Below are 16,151 nucleotides of genomic sequence, written 5' to 3'. Positions count from 1 at the left end.
AGACTAAATTAACATTTGGAAAAGTGTCAAAAATGTTGCTGGGGGTCTTTTTGTTTTCAGCTGTATCACACAGCGCGCTCTTATGACATGCCTTTTTAGTTATAAGAAATATTTTACACAGCTGCAGTTTAATCTCCGCTGTTGTAGCTCTTCTGCTCTTATTGACTGTTCTGTACAGGACACGGTGTTCCAGGGAAGAATGACCTCTTCTGTTGCAGCAGCGTGATGGTACTTCAAAGACTGGATAAAGTGGGGAGGACAGAATGCCTCTGAGGAACAAAACTAGAAATTCATATCTGTGTTCAAAAAGAATAGTCAATTTGGGCTCTGTCCTGTTAGAATAATTAATCTTCGGCAGCCACAGCTCAGAGAGAGAATAGCGTGTCCAGGTAAAGAGCTCCCATTCAGAGCTCCTCAAGCTGCACTTTGTGAATACTTGGCATAGGTGAACCTGGGACTATTGCCAGTACATAATATTCTTCTAGGGTTGATTTCATAGCCAGGAAAAGACATTTTCTATACATGAAACTTGGTTTTACTCCCACGAGAGAGTGAATTACAGAGCAGTTTGGCTAGAGGTCCATGCGTTTTGGTGTATATTTAACTATTGGTTTAGACTTTTTTTTGTTTTAATGTTTAGAAACTAGCTTTCGTGTTCTGACAGGCAAAAATAAGCTGCCTGGGTGTCTCTTTCTAAGCCTCGGGGGCACTTTCCTTACGTTAAAATACTGAAGTAGTTTGTCATGATACGCGTTCGCTGCTTAGAAGATACACGCGATATAATAGGGAATGTTGAAGATCAGGCTCAAAACGCTTTGGCGTAAGTGAGAAGAGAAGGCAGCATTCAAGACTGGAGTTGTACGTGTCATGAGAAGTGATGCCTCACAAGCTTTCCTGCTAGTTGCATCTGCTTTGATTTGAAGAGGGCCACCTGGTTTATGGCTGGAGCTAATTTTGCTTTCATCCTCGTTCAATCATTGAAATACAAACTACAGTCATCGCTGTCTGCAGAGCACAGAAGAGTAGGGAGAGCAGCGACTGTCAGATATTCTTAGTACTTTTTTGAAATGCTGTAATGAAAGCCCTGTTTATTTGGACTGAGGGATTTCTCTGGGGCTGTCATCTTCGGCCACGTCTGTTCTGCAGACCTCTGCTGCCATGTGCACGTACGTCAGGGATGCGAAGAAGTGTGGTCGAGCCCATGTGGCCACCTTGGCATCTGAGGCTGCTCGAATGGTAGAGAAACTCCGCTTTTGTGCAGTGCCAGGCATGCTGCTGGTTTGAGCACGTCTGTTCTGCCTGCTGTACTTGCTGATAGTGTCGATGGGGTACATGTAGTTTTACGCTAGCTTTTCCAGCAGAAAGAAAGATTTTAGATCATGTCGTCATCTGTCTGTGTGTAGTCAGTGACCAAAGGCAGCTTTTCATAGCCTGAACTGAAGGTGAATTGTACCGGTAGTACAAGGCCTTGTTGTGTTGGTCACATTTATCGGCAAAGTCCAGATTCCTGTGTCTCTTAGGTATAACTAAGAAGTTGCTGTAGGTGATATTTTTCTGTCAGTAGTCTTTTTGCATTTTAGTTTACAGATAAGAGTGGTCTCTCAGCCTTCTGCCAGATGTGACTTTGTTTTCTTGAAAAATGTCAAGCTGTCAGAAATCAGCTTTCATCAGAATCTTAGATGAGTTGATGAAAATCACTCACCAGATACATTCAATCGAAAAAGTTGCTGTCTGAATGAGATATACTATGGGCCTATTCCATAAAGTCATTTGGGATGAAGTAAATGGGTGAGTGGCTTTCATTCTGCCGCATTCACATCTGTCTGATAATATGATCAAATACATCATTGACCAGTTGAGATGATAGGATTTAAGTAATGGAAATTGAACACGTTCATCAGATGAGCTTTACTACTCTGAAAATAAATGTACGAGCATCTCTGGCACTGCGAGCATTTGTTGGGAGATGTGCCATTTCTGTGACGGTGAGGTATTTTACCTTGATGGCATCTTCCCGTGCTCCATGTAAACCTTTTTTGATCACATATGAAAAAAGGTTCAACTGGACTGCTAGTGATAATGAAACCGATGTGACCAAATTACTTTTATGCTAATGGTGTCTTCTAAATCATTTGCTGTCGTGCTAATTTTCATTTTAAAGCTACTATAGATTCGTAAATGCTCTTTGCCACTTTTAACACTGATGTCATTGTCAGGTACTGAAACATGGCTCAGTGAAATGGATTTGAGAGAAGTGTTTTCAAGTTCTTTCTGAACGGTTGGTTTGAACAGTTGGTGTATCTTGCCTGGTTAAAGCACAGCTGAAAAGTTTCGTTTGAAACAGCTTATGTTGCCTTTATTCAATAGGCCTTTCTTTCTGTGGTGTGTAAAGACACAGTCTGACATTGTGATACTTGAGAAATTTGTGCTGGAATGTGGTTGATAACATTCCCAGGAAAACGGGGATTTTTGGAGAGCTCGTTACAGTCTTCATTGCCATTTCTTGGTTTCCCTTTCAGAAATGTTCCCATTGCCAGGAACCGGGAGCCACCTTAGGCTGCTACAACAAAGGCTGCTCCTTCCGATACCATTACCCATGTGCCATCGATGCAGGTAAGAAGAAATGACACGCTAACTACATTTCTAACTATGAAAATGCAGTAACAGAAATGATGAAGAATGGCATCAGATAAACAGTGTACAGTAACGCGCTGGGACAGGATGGAACTCGTAATGAAAAGGAATCTACCTGAAAGTGCAGAAAAAGCCTGCTTTTGCAGAATGCAGCTACAGCAACTGAAAAGTGGCTGCAATGTGAGAACTGGCTGAAAAAAACTGTAAAAGGATGCAAGCAACCAGAAAGACATTTCCCCTCTTTCAGAGTTAAACTTGTATAGATAGGCATTATAGTGACTTCAAGTGCAAAACGTTTGTAGAAACTTCAGTACCACTTGCAGCACAGCTTCCTTCTCTCCCTCCTTACAAGCATTTCAGCCAGTCTGTTGAGTAGGTCCAATTTTTATTATTGTGGAAGCTAACAGCTTGGATGGTATGCATTTGCAGAATTTGCTCCTTTTATTCAGTGTTTAGAGGAGGAGTTTGGGGTTCTGTGAGTACATTTGCTTTAGGAATGTATTGTTCACCTCATACAAACACAGGTTCTAGAGAAGACAAGATAGTTGTTTGCAGGAGAAAAGCTTCCTTGGAATGTTGTTATTAGAAGTCTAGAAATTAAAATAGAGTGAAAGGTTTGGATTGTGCAGTTCTCTGCAAGTTCTCACCTTTTGAGACACAAGGAGAAGGTAGAAAGGACTGCTACTTAAAGTGTCTCACAAGAATTGACAAAAATTACTGTGAGTTTTAAATTATTTCTAGCTATGAGCCTAGGCTTATGAGTTAGCATTTTTTGATCAAGAGTGAAAGTTTTCCATGGACACACATTCTTGGGTAAAAAATCCCAGTTTAGAATAGTGTCCCACTATTCCAGTACTCTGCATCTCACTTTTATCATACAAAACTTAGTTTAGTATCAAGGAGGTAAGGATTCAAGGTTGCGTCTCTTGTCTGACATATAATTGCAAGCTTCCCGTTCGTTATCCCACTTCCACAGCAGCTCCACCTATTTTATGCTGTTTTTCAAATGTTAGTAGATAGGAAACGAGGTAGGTATGATCGCTGCTGAATGACTACATTGCACTTCTGGCTGTGAAATCCCACCCTAATGGAGCACATTTTATTCCAATAGAAGTGTATTTAATGCAATTAATATAGCAGTGGAATACTACTATTCTCACAGTAGAGATGGAGAAGGCTTGATTTTACATGAAATACAGTGTTACAGAAACGTTGTTCAGGTTGCAAAAATCACATGCTAAAAAATGCCAGAAAGAAGGCTGTCCTTGCAAGTTTAACGTTGTTATCTTAGGAATATATCTTATAAGATAGCGATCACCTAATTAAAGATTTATTTTTCCACAGGGCTCTACCTTAGCTCATAGGTTGAAGGGGAACTCAATTAATGAACATTACGTTATACTTGATGTTTGTGTGACTCTGTATTTAATTTACTGCAGAAGATTCCATCTCAGTTCTGAAAGTAGAGCTGGGGAATTCTCTAATGTTCTTGTCCATCATGCCAAAGAGTTTTGTGAACGTTAACAAACTTGTACATCTGAGATAGAGAATCATCATATTTGCATTCATACTGCATTTAGTAGTTTGTTTCTGGTTTGTGACATGGCCTTTTCAATGCCATGAAAACACAAAATAAATTATAGGGAACATGCCCAATAGTTCGAGATGCTTAATTTGAATTTTTGTGTACAGTATGTAGCATTTTCTGTGTTCTAAATACAGGTATCAAACTTAAGATATTGTCCTTTTTCTTCAGATATTACCTTCCTCATTAAAGCTACTCCACTTCAGCAAATGCAGTAGGATCCTCCAGATGACAAATTTACTGAACAATCATGACTGATTCCCAAGAGCAGTTCTGTGTCATGCACAGAAGAGGCAGTGTTCCGTGGAAAAAATAGTGTATAGTCATACTCTTAAATCCATACTATTAAATCTGTATTAAATCCATGTTAAACGTAGTATAATATGTCTACCATTTGCTACACTGAAGTGGGCTACATTAAATTTGTCATCTCCTAACATTTGTCTCGACATTGCAACCTCTGAGGTTTGTTTTTTTTTTGGAGTAGCTTTTTGTATTCAAGTTCCAAGGCTATGCTTGCTTCGTTTTCTTGTACTTGAAATTTTGTCATGAGACATCGCATTGTCATGTGGCCATCTGTCAGAGGGCACCATTCCAAGCTAATTTCCCTGCTTTGAGTAATATGGCAGGAATAAATCGCAAGCCACTTGGTGGGCTGGAGCTGCATGGAGACGGGATACTTTGGCTGTGAGTTTCACCAGCATACTTAAAGAATAGCAGAGGAATGGTAAAACTTGTGGAACTCTGGTTTCAGTCCAGGAACAGTATGATTTACTGAGAACAAGGACTTCTGGCTTTCTCCTTTCCCCTCGCCTCCTTTCCCCTCCCCTCCTCGATCGCATGCTTCTGTTTCCACTCATCCCTGCTCCTAACTTCTGCTAGACGAGTGCTCCACTCTTTCTCCTGCCCCAAATTTCCCTTACCGTTAGCCTTTTTGCCTTCCAGACCTAGTGCCTCGCAGTTTTGAAATGGTTGCCTCCTTCCTTCAGGCTGCACAGGCCTCAAAAGGCCCTGAGAGCTTCACAGCTTTGGGTTCTGGTGCCTAAATCTGAGGCCACAGGTTCATTTACAGATACGACTTGCTCATCCCCAATCAAAAGCACATTGGGTGGAATTTTCAAGGGATTTAGCTACTAAAATCTAAGAAACCTCTCCTGAAGATGTGCAAATCAAAATCCCTTTACCTCCTTGCGGAGGGTTGCGTTTGCTGACTTTGTGTTAAGTTGGCAAGAGAATGCCTTAGCTAAAATTCAGATCCTGTTGCAAGTCAGAGTTTGTTAGAGTCTGTCAGACAAAGTTTGCTGGGATGTTTGACATGGGCAGAATAACTTTTTCCAAGAAAGTTTGAAGGAAATGGTTAGACTGCTTTAGCTGAGGTTTCAACCAAAACAAACAAAAGAGCCCAGCTTGAAGCAGATTCTCAGCGTTGAAAATCTCAGTCTGCTGGTATGACAGTAAAGACCTAGCTTGCAGTTGTTTTTATCTATGGGAATAATCAAGCTGTCTTAATCTATAGCTGCTCTTCCAGTAAATCTGTATAAAAGAAATAAGAAAGTTATATGGAAAAGGATATGATTTTCATTTATGCCCAGGCACAAGATGCAGGCCTCCTGGAGAAGCAGATCAGCAGTCTTTTCTCTTGCCTCACTCTGCTGCCTGCCTATAAACCCTTTTTACTGGTTATGCAGTGCTGCTGTCTTTCCTGTAGTGAATCAAATATAGATAATTCTCAAGTTCCTTCAGCTCTGTGGTAGTTTTCTTTGAAGTCCACTGTCCTGCTAGGAAGGCTGGAGCCGCCCTTGCTTTACTGAGGATCTGGTTCTGAGGCCTCAAAACTTTATGTGGCCATTTACAAGGGCTCTTAGGCCTTTAGACTATGTATGACTTCTTATGTACCTTAGGGAAAAAAAAAAAAACCACAGAAAACACTTCCTGGAGTGCTTTTTAGGGTATGTCAGGTCATAAGCACTTAGTGTTTGACAGAGTTACTCTGTCAGCCCTGGAAGTGTGACCGTGCCATAGCTGGGCCTAAAGATGCGTGTCGGATTCCTAGGCAGTTGCACTGAGCCGAAATGTCTTTACCTTTGCATTCCTGTGGATTAGAAGCTAGCGCCCTGACAGCTACTGTTCCCCATCTAAAAGGCAGTATATTTTCGGTGAAATACCTCCAAATGCTTCAGCTCCTTGCAATGCTGGAGGCGGGCCCTGCGGCACGACCTGGGCTCTGGCTTGGCGCTGGCCCTGGTGAGGAGCCAGGTTTTGTGCCACTGCTGCTAATTGGCTGCTATGCGAGGCATGCGGCTCCCTGAGCCTCCCGTTTGTACATATGGATGCTTGTGTATATCCCAATTCAGCCTTCCTTTTAATCTCCTTTCATACAAAATAATCTTTGGCAATATAGGGCGTGCTTCTGTGCAAGAGGACTCCTGCTAGCCATTTCCATAAAAATCAAGATGAGTAGTGCCACTTAAATAATTTTTATATGGAAATGGCTGCGGTTAACGTTGTCTGTGTTTGGCTTGCGTCTGTCCAAATTTATGAAGAGCCTGTGATATCTCTAGATAACTTAGTCCTAGGGATGTCTCCATGGAAACAGGATCTTTGTTTTCTGAAATTTTGTATCTGCTCCCTCTGCTTCTTCCTCCCCACCTGGAGTCAGATCCGGACTGTTGCGGCGCGCTTACCCCCACAGCATCTATGGTAGGGAGTATCAGGAACACAATTATTTTTAAAATAGTAAATTAGGAAAAGACTAGCAGCAAAATAAAATGAATTTTCAGAGAGCAGAAATCCTGCGTCTTCACAAGTATCATTAAAGATGAGTAACAAGGAGAACACAGAGGGTGAGACAAAGTGTGAAGCTTGCAGAAGAAAAACTGCTTCTATTAAAAATGTTTTAGGTTTTCCCTGACTACTTTATGGAGAAAAATCTGTACAAACAAGGACGAGCCTCTGTTCTTTTTCCCTTTCTGCCACGATGAGCTGATCATAGCAATGTGCCTGATGACTTCATGGTGAATTGTAATCTGTGATATAAAATACTTGCTAACTGAAATCCAAGCCAGCTTGGTAACGATGAACAAGTTCTGCTGCCTCAGTTATTCAGCTGGTTTTCTAGTGAGCTATTTCTCACAGTTGTCCTTAAGAGAAACAAAAAATTGTCATTAATTAGGTCCTCTATTGGTTGTTGCAACAAAAATGCCAGACGTAATAAGAAATAGAGCTCTATACTCAGATCAGGCATGAGGTACAAGGTAACTGGCTTTTATTCCTGATCCTCGTACGACCTTCCTTTCTGATTGACGAGATAGAGAAGTGCATTCACTACCACTGTTGGATTTCCAAGAAAGAAAAAAAATGCTATTCTAACGTACTGTTTATATTTTTGATCGCTGCTCTGTATGTTTTTGATTATTTAAGTATTATGCAGTGATAATTCAGGATGTAGTCTAAATGTATGATTCCTGCCCTTAAAACAAGACAATTTATTTTACTTCGTGTTACTTGCTAATACCGCATTCGAAATCGTTATCCATGGCAGGATTAAGGGTTTCACTCTTCCTTGCTAAAATCTCTCAAGTAACTTAGCCCAGTGCATGCTGTTTCCCTTTGATTCAGGCCAGAGGCACTCATGTTGAAACATAAGCATTTCATAGCGGCGAGATGCTCTGCCAAAGCTTGGGTGTCTAGAAAGCTTTTCCCTCAAGCTTTAGTTGCAGTCTCCTGCTGTCTGCTAAACTCTTCCAGCAGATTGAAACAGCAGGTAGCGCTGGTTATGCTACATACTTAAGAGCGTTTTAAATTAGCACGTTTTATTTACCATTGCGCTTCTTTCCTTGCTAGCTCTTTGGGTAGGTCGGAGAAGACGGGCGGCTGTAAGCACCTTGCTGCATTCTCGTGCTGTCGGGTCAGCCTGCCTTTGGTTCGTGAGGCGACTGCAAAAAACGATGTGAGAAGTGTGGGCGAGTTAAGAGGTGCCCCTGCAGTGCAGTTCAGGGTGCCCAGGGAAGGCAGCTGAATTCCCTCGGCAGGGTGCTGCTGCTCTTCGACTTGGCTGTGAGGGGGAAGTACAGGCAGCCTGGAAGCCACAGGGCAAGAGGCAGAGTCGGACAGCGGTGCTGCTGCTGCGGGCACTGCTGCTGCCCCCGCAGCTCTTGGAGGTGTCGTCTGAGCAGGAGGGTGAGAGGGGAGGCAACACCTGCACTGCCACTGCCCACAAAGAAATGCTCCGTGGGCTAGCATACTGTGTAATTCCTTCCTAAACAAGTGCTTCTGCATAGGTGCCCCGTTTCTGTAATAGGGTTAAATCATTAATTAAGCTATTTCTTAGATCATAGAAGCTTCACATACACAAATCGTGGAAGCAGATCCAAGAGCAGCATGAGTGACCTGACTACCAGGCGTAGCGTCAAAGCGTAAACTGATCACCAGGATTTGGGATTGCAAATAAACTATCATATACAGCCATAGCTAGAGACGCACACCCCTTCTGCCCCAGTGTTGGCAGGGCCTTGGGGTGAGGCTGAAAGGCAGCGATTTTCCTACCAAGTATAAGGCAGGGATTGTCTGTTCAGATCGGATGAATGTGCCTGTCTTCCTTGTGCTGTAGCAAGGAAGGCTGGAGTAGGTGAAGGGGGCTGGGGTACAGGATTTGTGGACTTGCTATTGTGATTCCTCTCTGATGCAGAGGAGTAGGGAGACTGGGGATGCTTGGACTTGGCTTGGTCATCCAGGCGACATTGTCACTTGGGGGGTTTAGTAATTTTATTTGCTAAAACTTAAGGGGTGGCAGGGACAAACCTGCTAGTAAGACAGTCTTCCTAAAAAAGATGTTTAAAATAAAAATGTATACCTGAGAAGGAAGACTAACATGCGATGTATTATTCAAGTTGTTTTTTATTAAAAATATAATAAATTGCTGTCTTCTCCTCCCCTAGATTGTTTACTAAACGAAGAGAATTTCTCAGTGAGGTGCCCCAAGCACAAGGTAAGAATCTTCTCCTGTATTAGACCTGCTTTTTTGCTGCCCTCTTCTGGTATCTAAATTTGTTTTAGTAATTTCATACCTGGATAACATCTATAGTCAGAGATGCTTTTAGATGAATTCTTCTGTGATGTGTGCTTGTGGTATATTCTGGGGGCAACCATCGACTTGAGAAGAATACGGAGAGTTTAAGAAGATAAATGAAGTTTTTGCTGCATCTGCTCAGTTGTTCTTTAGATCCTTGATGACTCTTTAGAAAACCCAGCTTCATTTCCTGTCTTCTGTGATAGAATCAGTACACTGCTCGCTGCCTCTGTTCAAGTGCTTCATTGTAAACTGTGGTGTGGGTTTTTTTTTTCATGGATTTACTGAGGATGCAAAAAGAAAAGTAGCTCAGGGGAAAGTTGTGAACCGCTGTAGTCATGAACCTGAAACACTTTGTCCTAGCAAAATGGTAGTAACTAGGCTGAGTCCTACCATTCAGCCTACAATATACGTTCAGCTCTTCTGTAGATCCTTGGCTCTCCAAAAGACCCATCGTCGTTTCCTGGCTTTGATGATGGATGGATTCAGCATGCTGCTTCTGCCTAGGGTTTGGGCATGCTTAACTGAATGTCCCTGGAGCCTGCAAATACAGTGGTGCTAGGAGCTGGACTTTATTGCTCTGGGTGGAAAGAGGAGACAAGACAGACAGTACACATTCTCTTGTGCATACAAGCAGTGTGATACAGGGCTGGGAGTATCCATCCGCCTTCATGCCTCCCACCCCAGCTCCCCCCAGTCCACAGTCCATAAGGGAGGCTGCATCTCTAGGAGCCTGCGGATGTCCTCCAGTCCACTGGTTTTAAGTGCTCTGGGGTATCCAGGAAAATGGCTATTCTCGTGGCCGGTTGGGTACAGCGTAAATTGTGTGAGAGTGTGGATGGCACATGCTGGAAGAATAAATTATAATAGGGAGTAATTCTGTTGCTCTCTAGCAGGGATTAGTTTCCATTTAGTTCTTGTCTGCAGATCTCCTCTCTGCCTAGAATTAGACTGACATCTGGTGGTCTTTTGTCTTCACAGATTATCTTTAATCTGTCTTTTGTAAACACACAAGAATTAGTCTCATGTTCTTTTCTAGATGTTTCACCACAATATGATGCATTTATGTAGATGTATTTAAAATGCACTGGAAGATTCTGTGGGCATTGAGTCTGTGATCCAGACCTGCCCTACTTCCCATCATACAAAAGAAAATCACTTTGTAAAACTGTGGAGAGGATGTTGAAAGTTTGCAGCGAGCTTAACCTGATGCATTAATGTTGCATGAGCCTGCACTTCTTGCCAAACAAAAAGGGAAAGGGTGAGCTCCCCTTACTGTGGAATGCAGCTCCAGGAGTGCCACCCTCTTCCCAGCTTTGGATACTTGCCTAAAGAGAATAAGGAGGTTGCATCTATGAAGGCTGTTTTATTTTTGCTGCCCGCTGCCTGAAGTATTACAGTGAAAGAGAGTTCTAAAGCTTTTCGTGGCTGGCTTGGGTCAGCACTGCTGTATATTAGTATTCGCTCTGATGGTACCCAAACCATGAAAGGAAACGACTGTTTTATGGAATCCAACCTCTTGGAAAAGATGCTGAAGAGGCACAATGATTTCTGAAGTAATCTTGGGGGGAGGCAAGAGGGGGAACTCTGCCAAATAAGTTGATTTTAAAGTACTTCATGAGGCAATAAAAGTTGTGGATTTTATTCTAAACTATCCTGCTGCACACTTGCTGTGTCGCTTCAAAAACAGAAATTCAACATCAGCAGCCTTTGACACTGAACTTTGGTGGCTTTTGCTTAGTAAATACATGAATCATTTGTTTGCAGTCAAGCAGGCCTTTTTGTTGCCTGCTTGTGACTCTGCCCTTGCTCTGTGGTTCACTAATCATTACTGGTTTGCTGCAAATTCTTCTGCAGGGCAGAATATAACATCGCCGGGCTCCTTCCTTTGTAGTTACTGGAATGGAGAGGCTGGAACAGAAAGGCTGAAAACCATTGCTCTAGAATGACAGGGAAACAAATTATAACCATTTTTTTTTGCAAGCTACGAGCATGAGCGACTGAAAGGAGAAGAGTTTTAGATTAGACCATTTAAAACCAGGCTGTTAGGAAGCAACAGTTTAACATTAGTAGCTAATTAGTAGCTGTCTAATATCTCACTCCTCTGTTCTTTAGTTAATGGGTGGAAGAGCTAACTTCATAAATCCACTGACACTCAGTAAGTCCCCCAGTATAGTGCTTCTTACCCTTTTTTAGTCCTTGCCTCACGTCAGTAAATACACCTCATCATAATAAGTGGCTCCTGGAGAGCAGAGGTGCTCCTTGCCTCATTAGCTGCGCTTAACACTCGAGGCAGAAGCAGGCGAAGTCCAGAGGGACTGGTCCTGCCTTTCCCTGTGCTCCCCAGCGAGCTTTCCCATTTCCTTCTGTCAGCACTGATGCTTCAACCATCCATGTCCTGAATGTGCTACTTTTGCAAAACAGCGGCTTTTATCACGGGGAGAATGCTGTCTGAAAACTAATCATCTTCGGAAGGGTTCAGCTTCCACTCGCAGACCCAGCCAGCTGCGTGTCTGCAGCAAGTGCTGTTGCAAGGGAACTGGTGAGGATGCAGAGGCACAGAAGGGGGCATAGAGGGGATGGGACACCTCACCTTTTAGAGGCACTGCACTCTTAGGTTTTCTTAAGCCATCTGCGGGGTAGTTACAAGTGATGTTGCTAAGTTTGTTCTATCTTTTTTGTGTTAAATTCTGTGTTTCTTAACCAGGCTTTCGTATCCCAACCTCTTTACTTTTGCAAATTTGCCTGCTTTTGTCACAGGGAAAACTCTGTCTGAAAATCTGTGTCTGGTTTCAATACTGACTTCTCTTTCTCTCTCTCACTTTCTGTATGTTCACTTTCCCTACCCCTGTCTTCCTTTTCTCCCTTGTTTTCTTTTTCCTCCTCCTTTTGGCTTGCTGGTTCGTCAGCCCCTCCTTCCTTGCTCTCTTCCCTCCTTGCAGAACAAGATGGTGAAAGGCAGCCTCAGCACAGAGCAGTCGGAGCGGGGGTGAGGGGGGAAGTGTACTCCTGGGAATGGAAATAAAAGCAAGCACAGGTGAGTTGGGGAGAGCTTCCAGTTTCCACCTGCCTTCTCCTGTGGCTCCTTACCTGCAGTGCTCTTCCCTGCTGCTATGAGATAACAAGGTGATCTCGTGTACATGCAGAAAATCTGTAATTACTAATTTTTGTTTCCTATTTGTCCTGCTACCGTACTGTTCAGGCTAGTGACTTCAGTTTTGTTGTATTTCTGCAGCAGTTTCTTCTGTTTAGTGGTGAGAGGCAAAGCATGTTAGCTGTCGTAACTGCTTGATTACTCCCCCAGCTAAACCAGTGGCAGAAATCTCCTTTCGTATTGCCCTGATCATGCCCATAAGGATTTGAAGGGGTTTTTCCTTAAGTCACAGGTAACTGCCTGGTTCTGGTTTGGTTTGGTTTTTAAAAAAAAGTTCATCACAGTCTCTTCAATTCTGTATGTGAGGAAAAATTAATAATGCTGATGAGTTCAAGATCATTGCAGTTTTGATTCCCCTGTTTTCTAGAAATGTAAATACGGGGATAAGTGCATTAATCTCACCAGAAGCCCATTACATTCCTTTCAGACCAGCATTTTCCTTTATTTTGCAAACAGTCGTGGATGAGAGAAGATGGAATTATATCCCCAAGGGGCCACAAATTCAAGTTTGTATAGTTTCTTCTAATTCCTCACCTCCTTTCACACTGGATCCAGGGTAGCCTGTAGATGCTCTTGGTCAGTGTAAGTCAGCAGCGCTGCAGAAGGCAGCAGTTCTGCTCTCGAACCCCAGCTGCCTCCTTCCTCCTGCCTCCCCCTTCGACTAGCCCAAACGTTCATACAGCCACGTGTGAACCTGGTCAGAAACTCGATTTGTCGGAAATTATGTTTTGCCACGTGGTTAGGCCATTGTCCTAACCTGGTTTGCTGTGTGGCTGGGCGAATTCCCTGGCACAAGGAGGGAGCAGCACAGAGGTGGGAATCCGCACTGGGGAGCGTGTTGAGGAAGGGATTTCTTACTTCATTTCCGTCGAGTTCATTGCCATTTGGTGGCAAGAGGGAGGTCTAAACTAATTAAGTGATTTCAAATTAGGTCCTGTTGGCACATTTTCCCATTAACTGTAGCCCAGTAAAGTCTCTGGACTTCATTTCAATGCTCAGGTGCATTTCTTACTCCAGGCAGTTGTTTCTCTTTTTCTTGCAACACTGCAGCTGACGTTGCTCTTTCATGTCTGCTGTCTGAGCTGATGACAATGGTCCCTTTCCCTTGACACCATTTCCTCGCTTCCCAGGCACCTCCTTTGCCCTAGAATCTTGCTTGTTTCTCCAACTAAGAGTGAAGAGCTTTTAATGGTGTTTTCTATGAAAGATGAGGGATGAACTGGAGAATTCTGGTTTTTAGTGCAGTGCAGAAGACAGCTAGTGTTTCCTATAAAAACTTTGTAGAGTGACTGCTGAATTGGCCCAGGTCTGTTTTCTGTGATTTTATTTTTAACGGTATTTGTTCTTGGTATTGGAGTGTTGTTAAAACAGTTACCATGCAAACAGTATTAAACTTCAAAGTTTATTATTTGCATAACTGTTGCCTTCTATGGTAAAGGACATTGGGATTCTTTTAAGCTTTTCTCCTTAAGTGTAAAAGCCAGTGTGGTTTATAATGTTTAAACAGGATGGTAGTCTTACAGACAGTGCATCAGGTACAGCTGTTTAACACTAGAGAAGGTGAGGAATTGTCTTCTCAGGGATGATTTTTGCAGGCGTTTTAATAAGGAGTTTGTGACTCTTAGTATGTCCCAGAGACCTTTATGCAGCTCTGTTTACTGCATCACTTCCCAGCACTAAATTTTTATATATACAACAGCAATATATTGGCTTAAGACCTTGCAAGCTGCAGAATCTCAGCACCATGTTTGCTGTGTGCTCTAGGCATCTCTCGAAGGCATCATTTCTTCCCAGTTCTACTTTTGCCTCAGGTAGTTCTCACCTGAAGGTCCTACTTAGCCTCCTCCTTTGGGGCTGAGAATATTTCAGAGATGAAGTTGTCCAGCCTGACCTCATATCAAAAAATAAAACCCACGCAAATCCAAAAGGTCCTGTTCTTAAAAAAAAGGGGGGGGGTTGCTGCATCATGGGGGTAATTAACTAAGGTTAGAGGACTTCTGCCGCTGTCCTGGTAGAACAGCGGCTGCCGTTTCGCAGGCCTTAGTGTAAAGATAGAAGGGGCAGTCAGCTGTTAGGCTCTTGGGCTGTTTCGTCTTGCTTTGCTCCTAGGCCCGGCAAGTTAGGAAAAATCCTGCGCGTTGGATAACATCCAGGCAAGTCAGTGTATTCTGTCTCTGTTTGTTGCTTCTTTCTCCCTGAGCCAGTTGCCTCCAGAACATTTGGATCAACTCCAGATCTGGAGAGTGACTGTGAGAGTGAGTCTGGTGCTCTGGATCTTGTCCAGGAACGGGGAAGGACTCTCTGTGTGGTGAGCCTGCTTTCTCCCGGAGCCAGTGCCTAATGCTCTGGATTGATTCCAGGCATGGGCAAGCGGCACTTGTACAGGAGCCAGAGACAGCAACGCGGCCTTGACACTCCTTCAGTGCGGGCTCACAGTTGCACAGTAATGAGCACCACAAAGGTCAGCTGCCTGAACTGTCTAGGAGCCTCCCTCCTTTCCTCTCGAGCTGTAACTCCATGGCTTACCCGTCTGTTTTCATACCTACTTGCCCGACTCTTCGCTCGTAGCCTGGCACCCCTGTAGGAGGGGATGTTTGAAGCCAAGAGGTACGCTTGCTGCGATGTAATCTAGTTGGTGTGCTGATAATCAGAGGGGCATTGACTTCTGTATCACACTAAGGACTCCTGGAGTTTAATTGCCTGCTCTGAATGATCATGGGTGTTACCTTGTTCACAGGCACACCTCGAATGCTATTAGCTGCTTTCCATATGTGCCACGTGCATCGTGAGTTTTGTCTTTACCCAAACCCACTGGCTGGTGGGGAAGGATTTATCCAAGTTGCATCAAAGGGTTAACTTGCTAAATAAATACATTGCTTCTGGGCCTCACTTGTGTTGCGGGAGAAGGGAAGAAAGGAATATATTATTTCAAGCTTTGCTTTCTCGGCTGTGCAGATTAAGAATGAGAACTGTGGCTTAGAGAAATGAAATTTTAACTTTGTGTGCAGTTTCTCTTTTGAACTACACCTCCACCAACGTAGTGAACTCCTGGAGTTCATTTTGTCTCCTCAGAACGTCTGGGCAGGGAGAATGAGCATGCCAAGCACCTGGACATTCCCACATTGGTCTGTAGAGGCATCACGAGCGCAGTCTTTCCATGAACTTTTGCCACCACAGCCTGGCCATTAGGCAACACAAATTGATATTACTTGACCAGCAATTAGTATAACTGTATAACTACCTTTAGCTGGTGAAATCTAGCCATTTCAGGAGTTTGGTTCCTGTGCCTGGACTCCTCTAGTGCTGATACCAGTTTCATTATCTGCTCCGTGTCCACTGCAAGCTACTGTCTACCTGCATAAAAATATTTGGGTCCAAACTGTACGGACAGCATGGCATTCCCAAAGCTGTCATCACATTCGAACGTGCTTGGCCCCTTTGTTTCCAGTTTCCATAGTCAGGACGGGGACTGAAGAGGAGGTGAGCGAGCTCCTTTCTCGCTGCTGGAGGTAGCTCCTCTGTCAGGGTGCAGGCAGCTCTGCCCTTCTGGGCTCCTCCGTAGCCGGGCTTAGTTCGTTTTCTGCTGGTTGTTAAGCTCCTACTTGTCATTACGTGGATTCGCTTTTATGAACTACTCACCGTTGTGCTTGCGTCCGTTTTTAGTCCACAAACCTAGAGACCTGGGTGTTGCTGCCACCCGCAGTAGGCTG

At 43.6% G+C, this 16,151-nt stretch overlaps 1 protein-coding gene across 1 annotated transcript in view; it reads left to right on the top strand.

The window, feature by feature from the left end:
- The window catches only part of TCF20 (transcription factor 20), a 119,829-nt gene that overhangs the window by 102,286 nt on the left and 1,392 nt on the right, over window positions 1–16,151 (top strand). Inside the window, 3 exon segments of the mRNA XM_066990189.1 lie at window positions 2,520–2,613; window positions 9,157–9,206; window positions 12,230–12,324. Of these exon segments, the coding sequence (XP_066846290.1) occupies window positions 2,520–2,613; window positions 9,157–9,206; window positions 12,230–12,280 (195 nt within the window). The 3' untranslated portion in view covers window positions 12,281–12,324.

This window comes from Anser cygnoides, chromosome 1 (genome assembly GCF_040182565.1).
Source record: "Anser cygnoides isolate HZ-2024a breed goose chromosome 1, Taihu_goose_T2T_genome, whole genome shotgun sequence".
Lineage (NCBI taxonomy): Eukaryota > Metazoa > Chordata > Aves > Anseriformes > Anatidae > Anser > Anser cygnoides.
The sequence above is the reverse complement of the archived record's forward strand: the minus strand, read 5'-3'. Positions and strand labels throughout refer to the sequence as shown.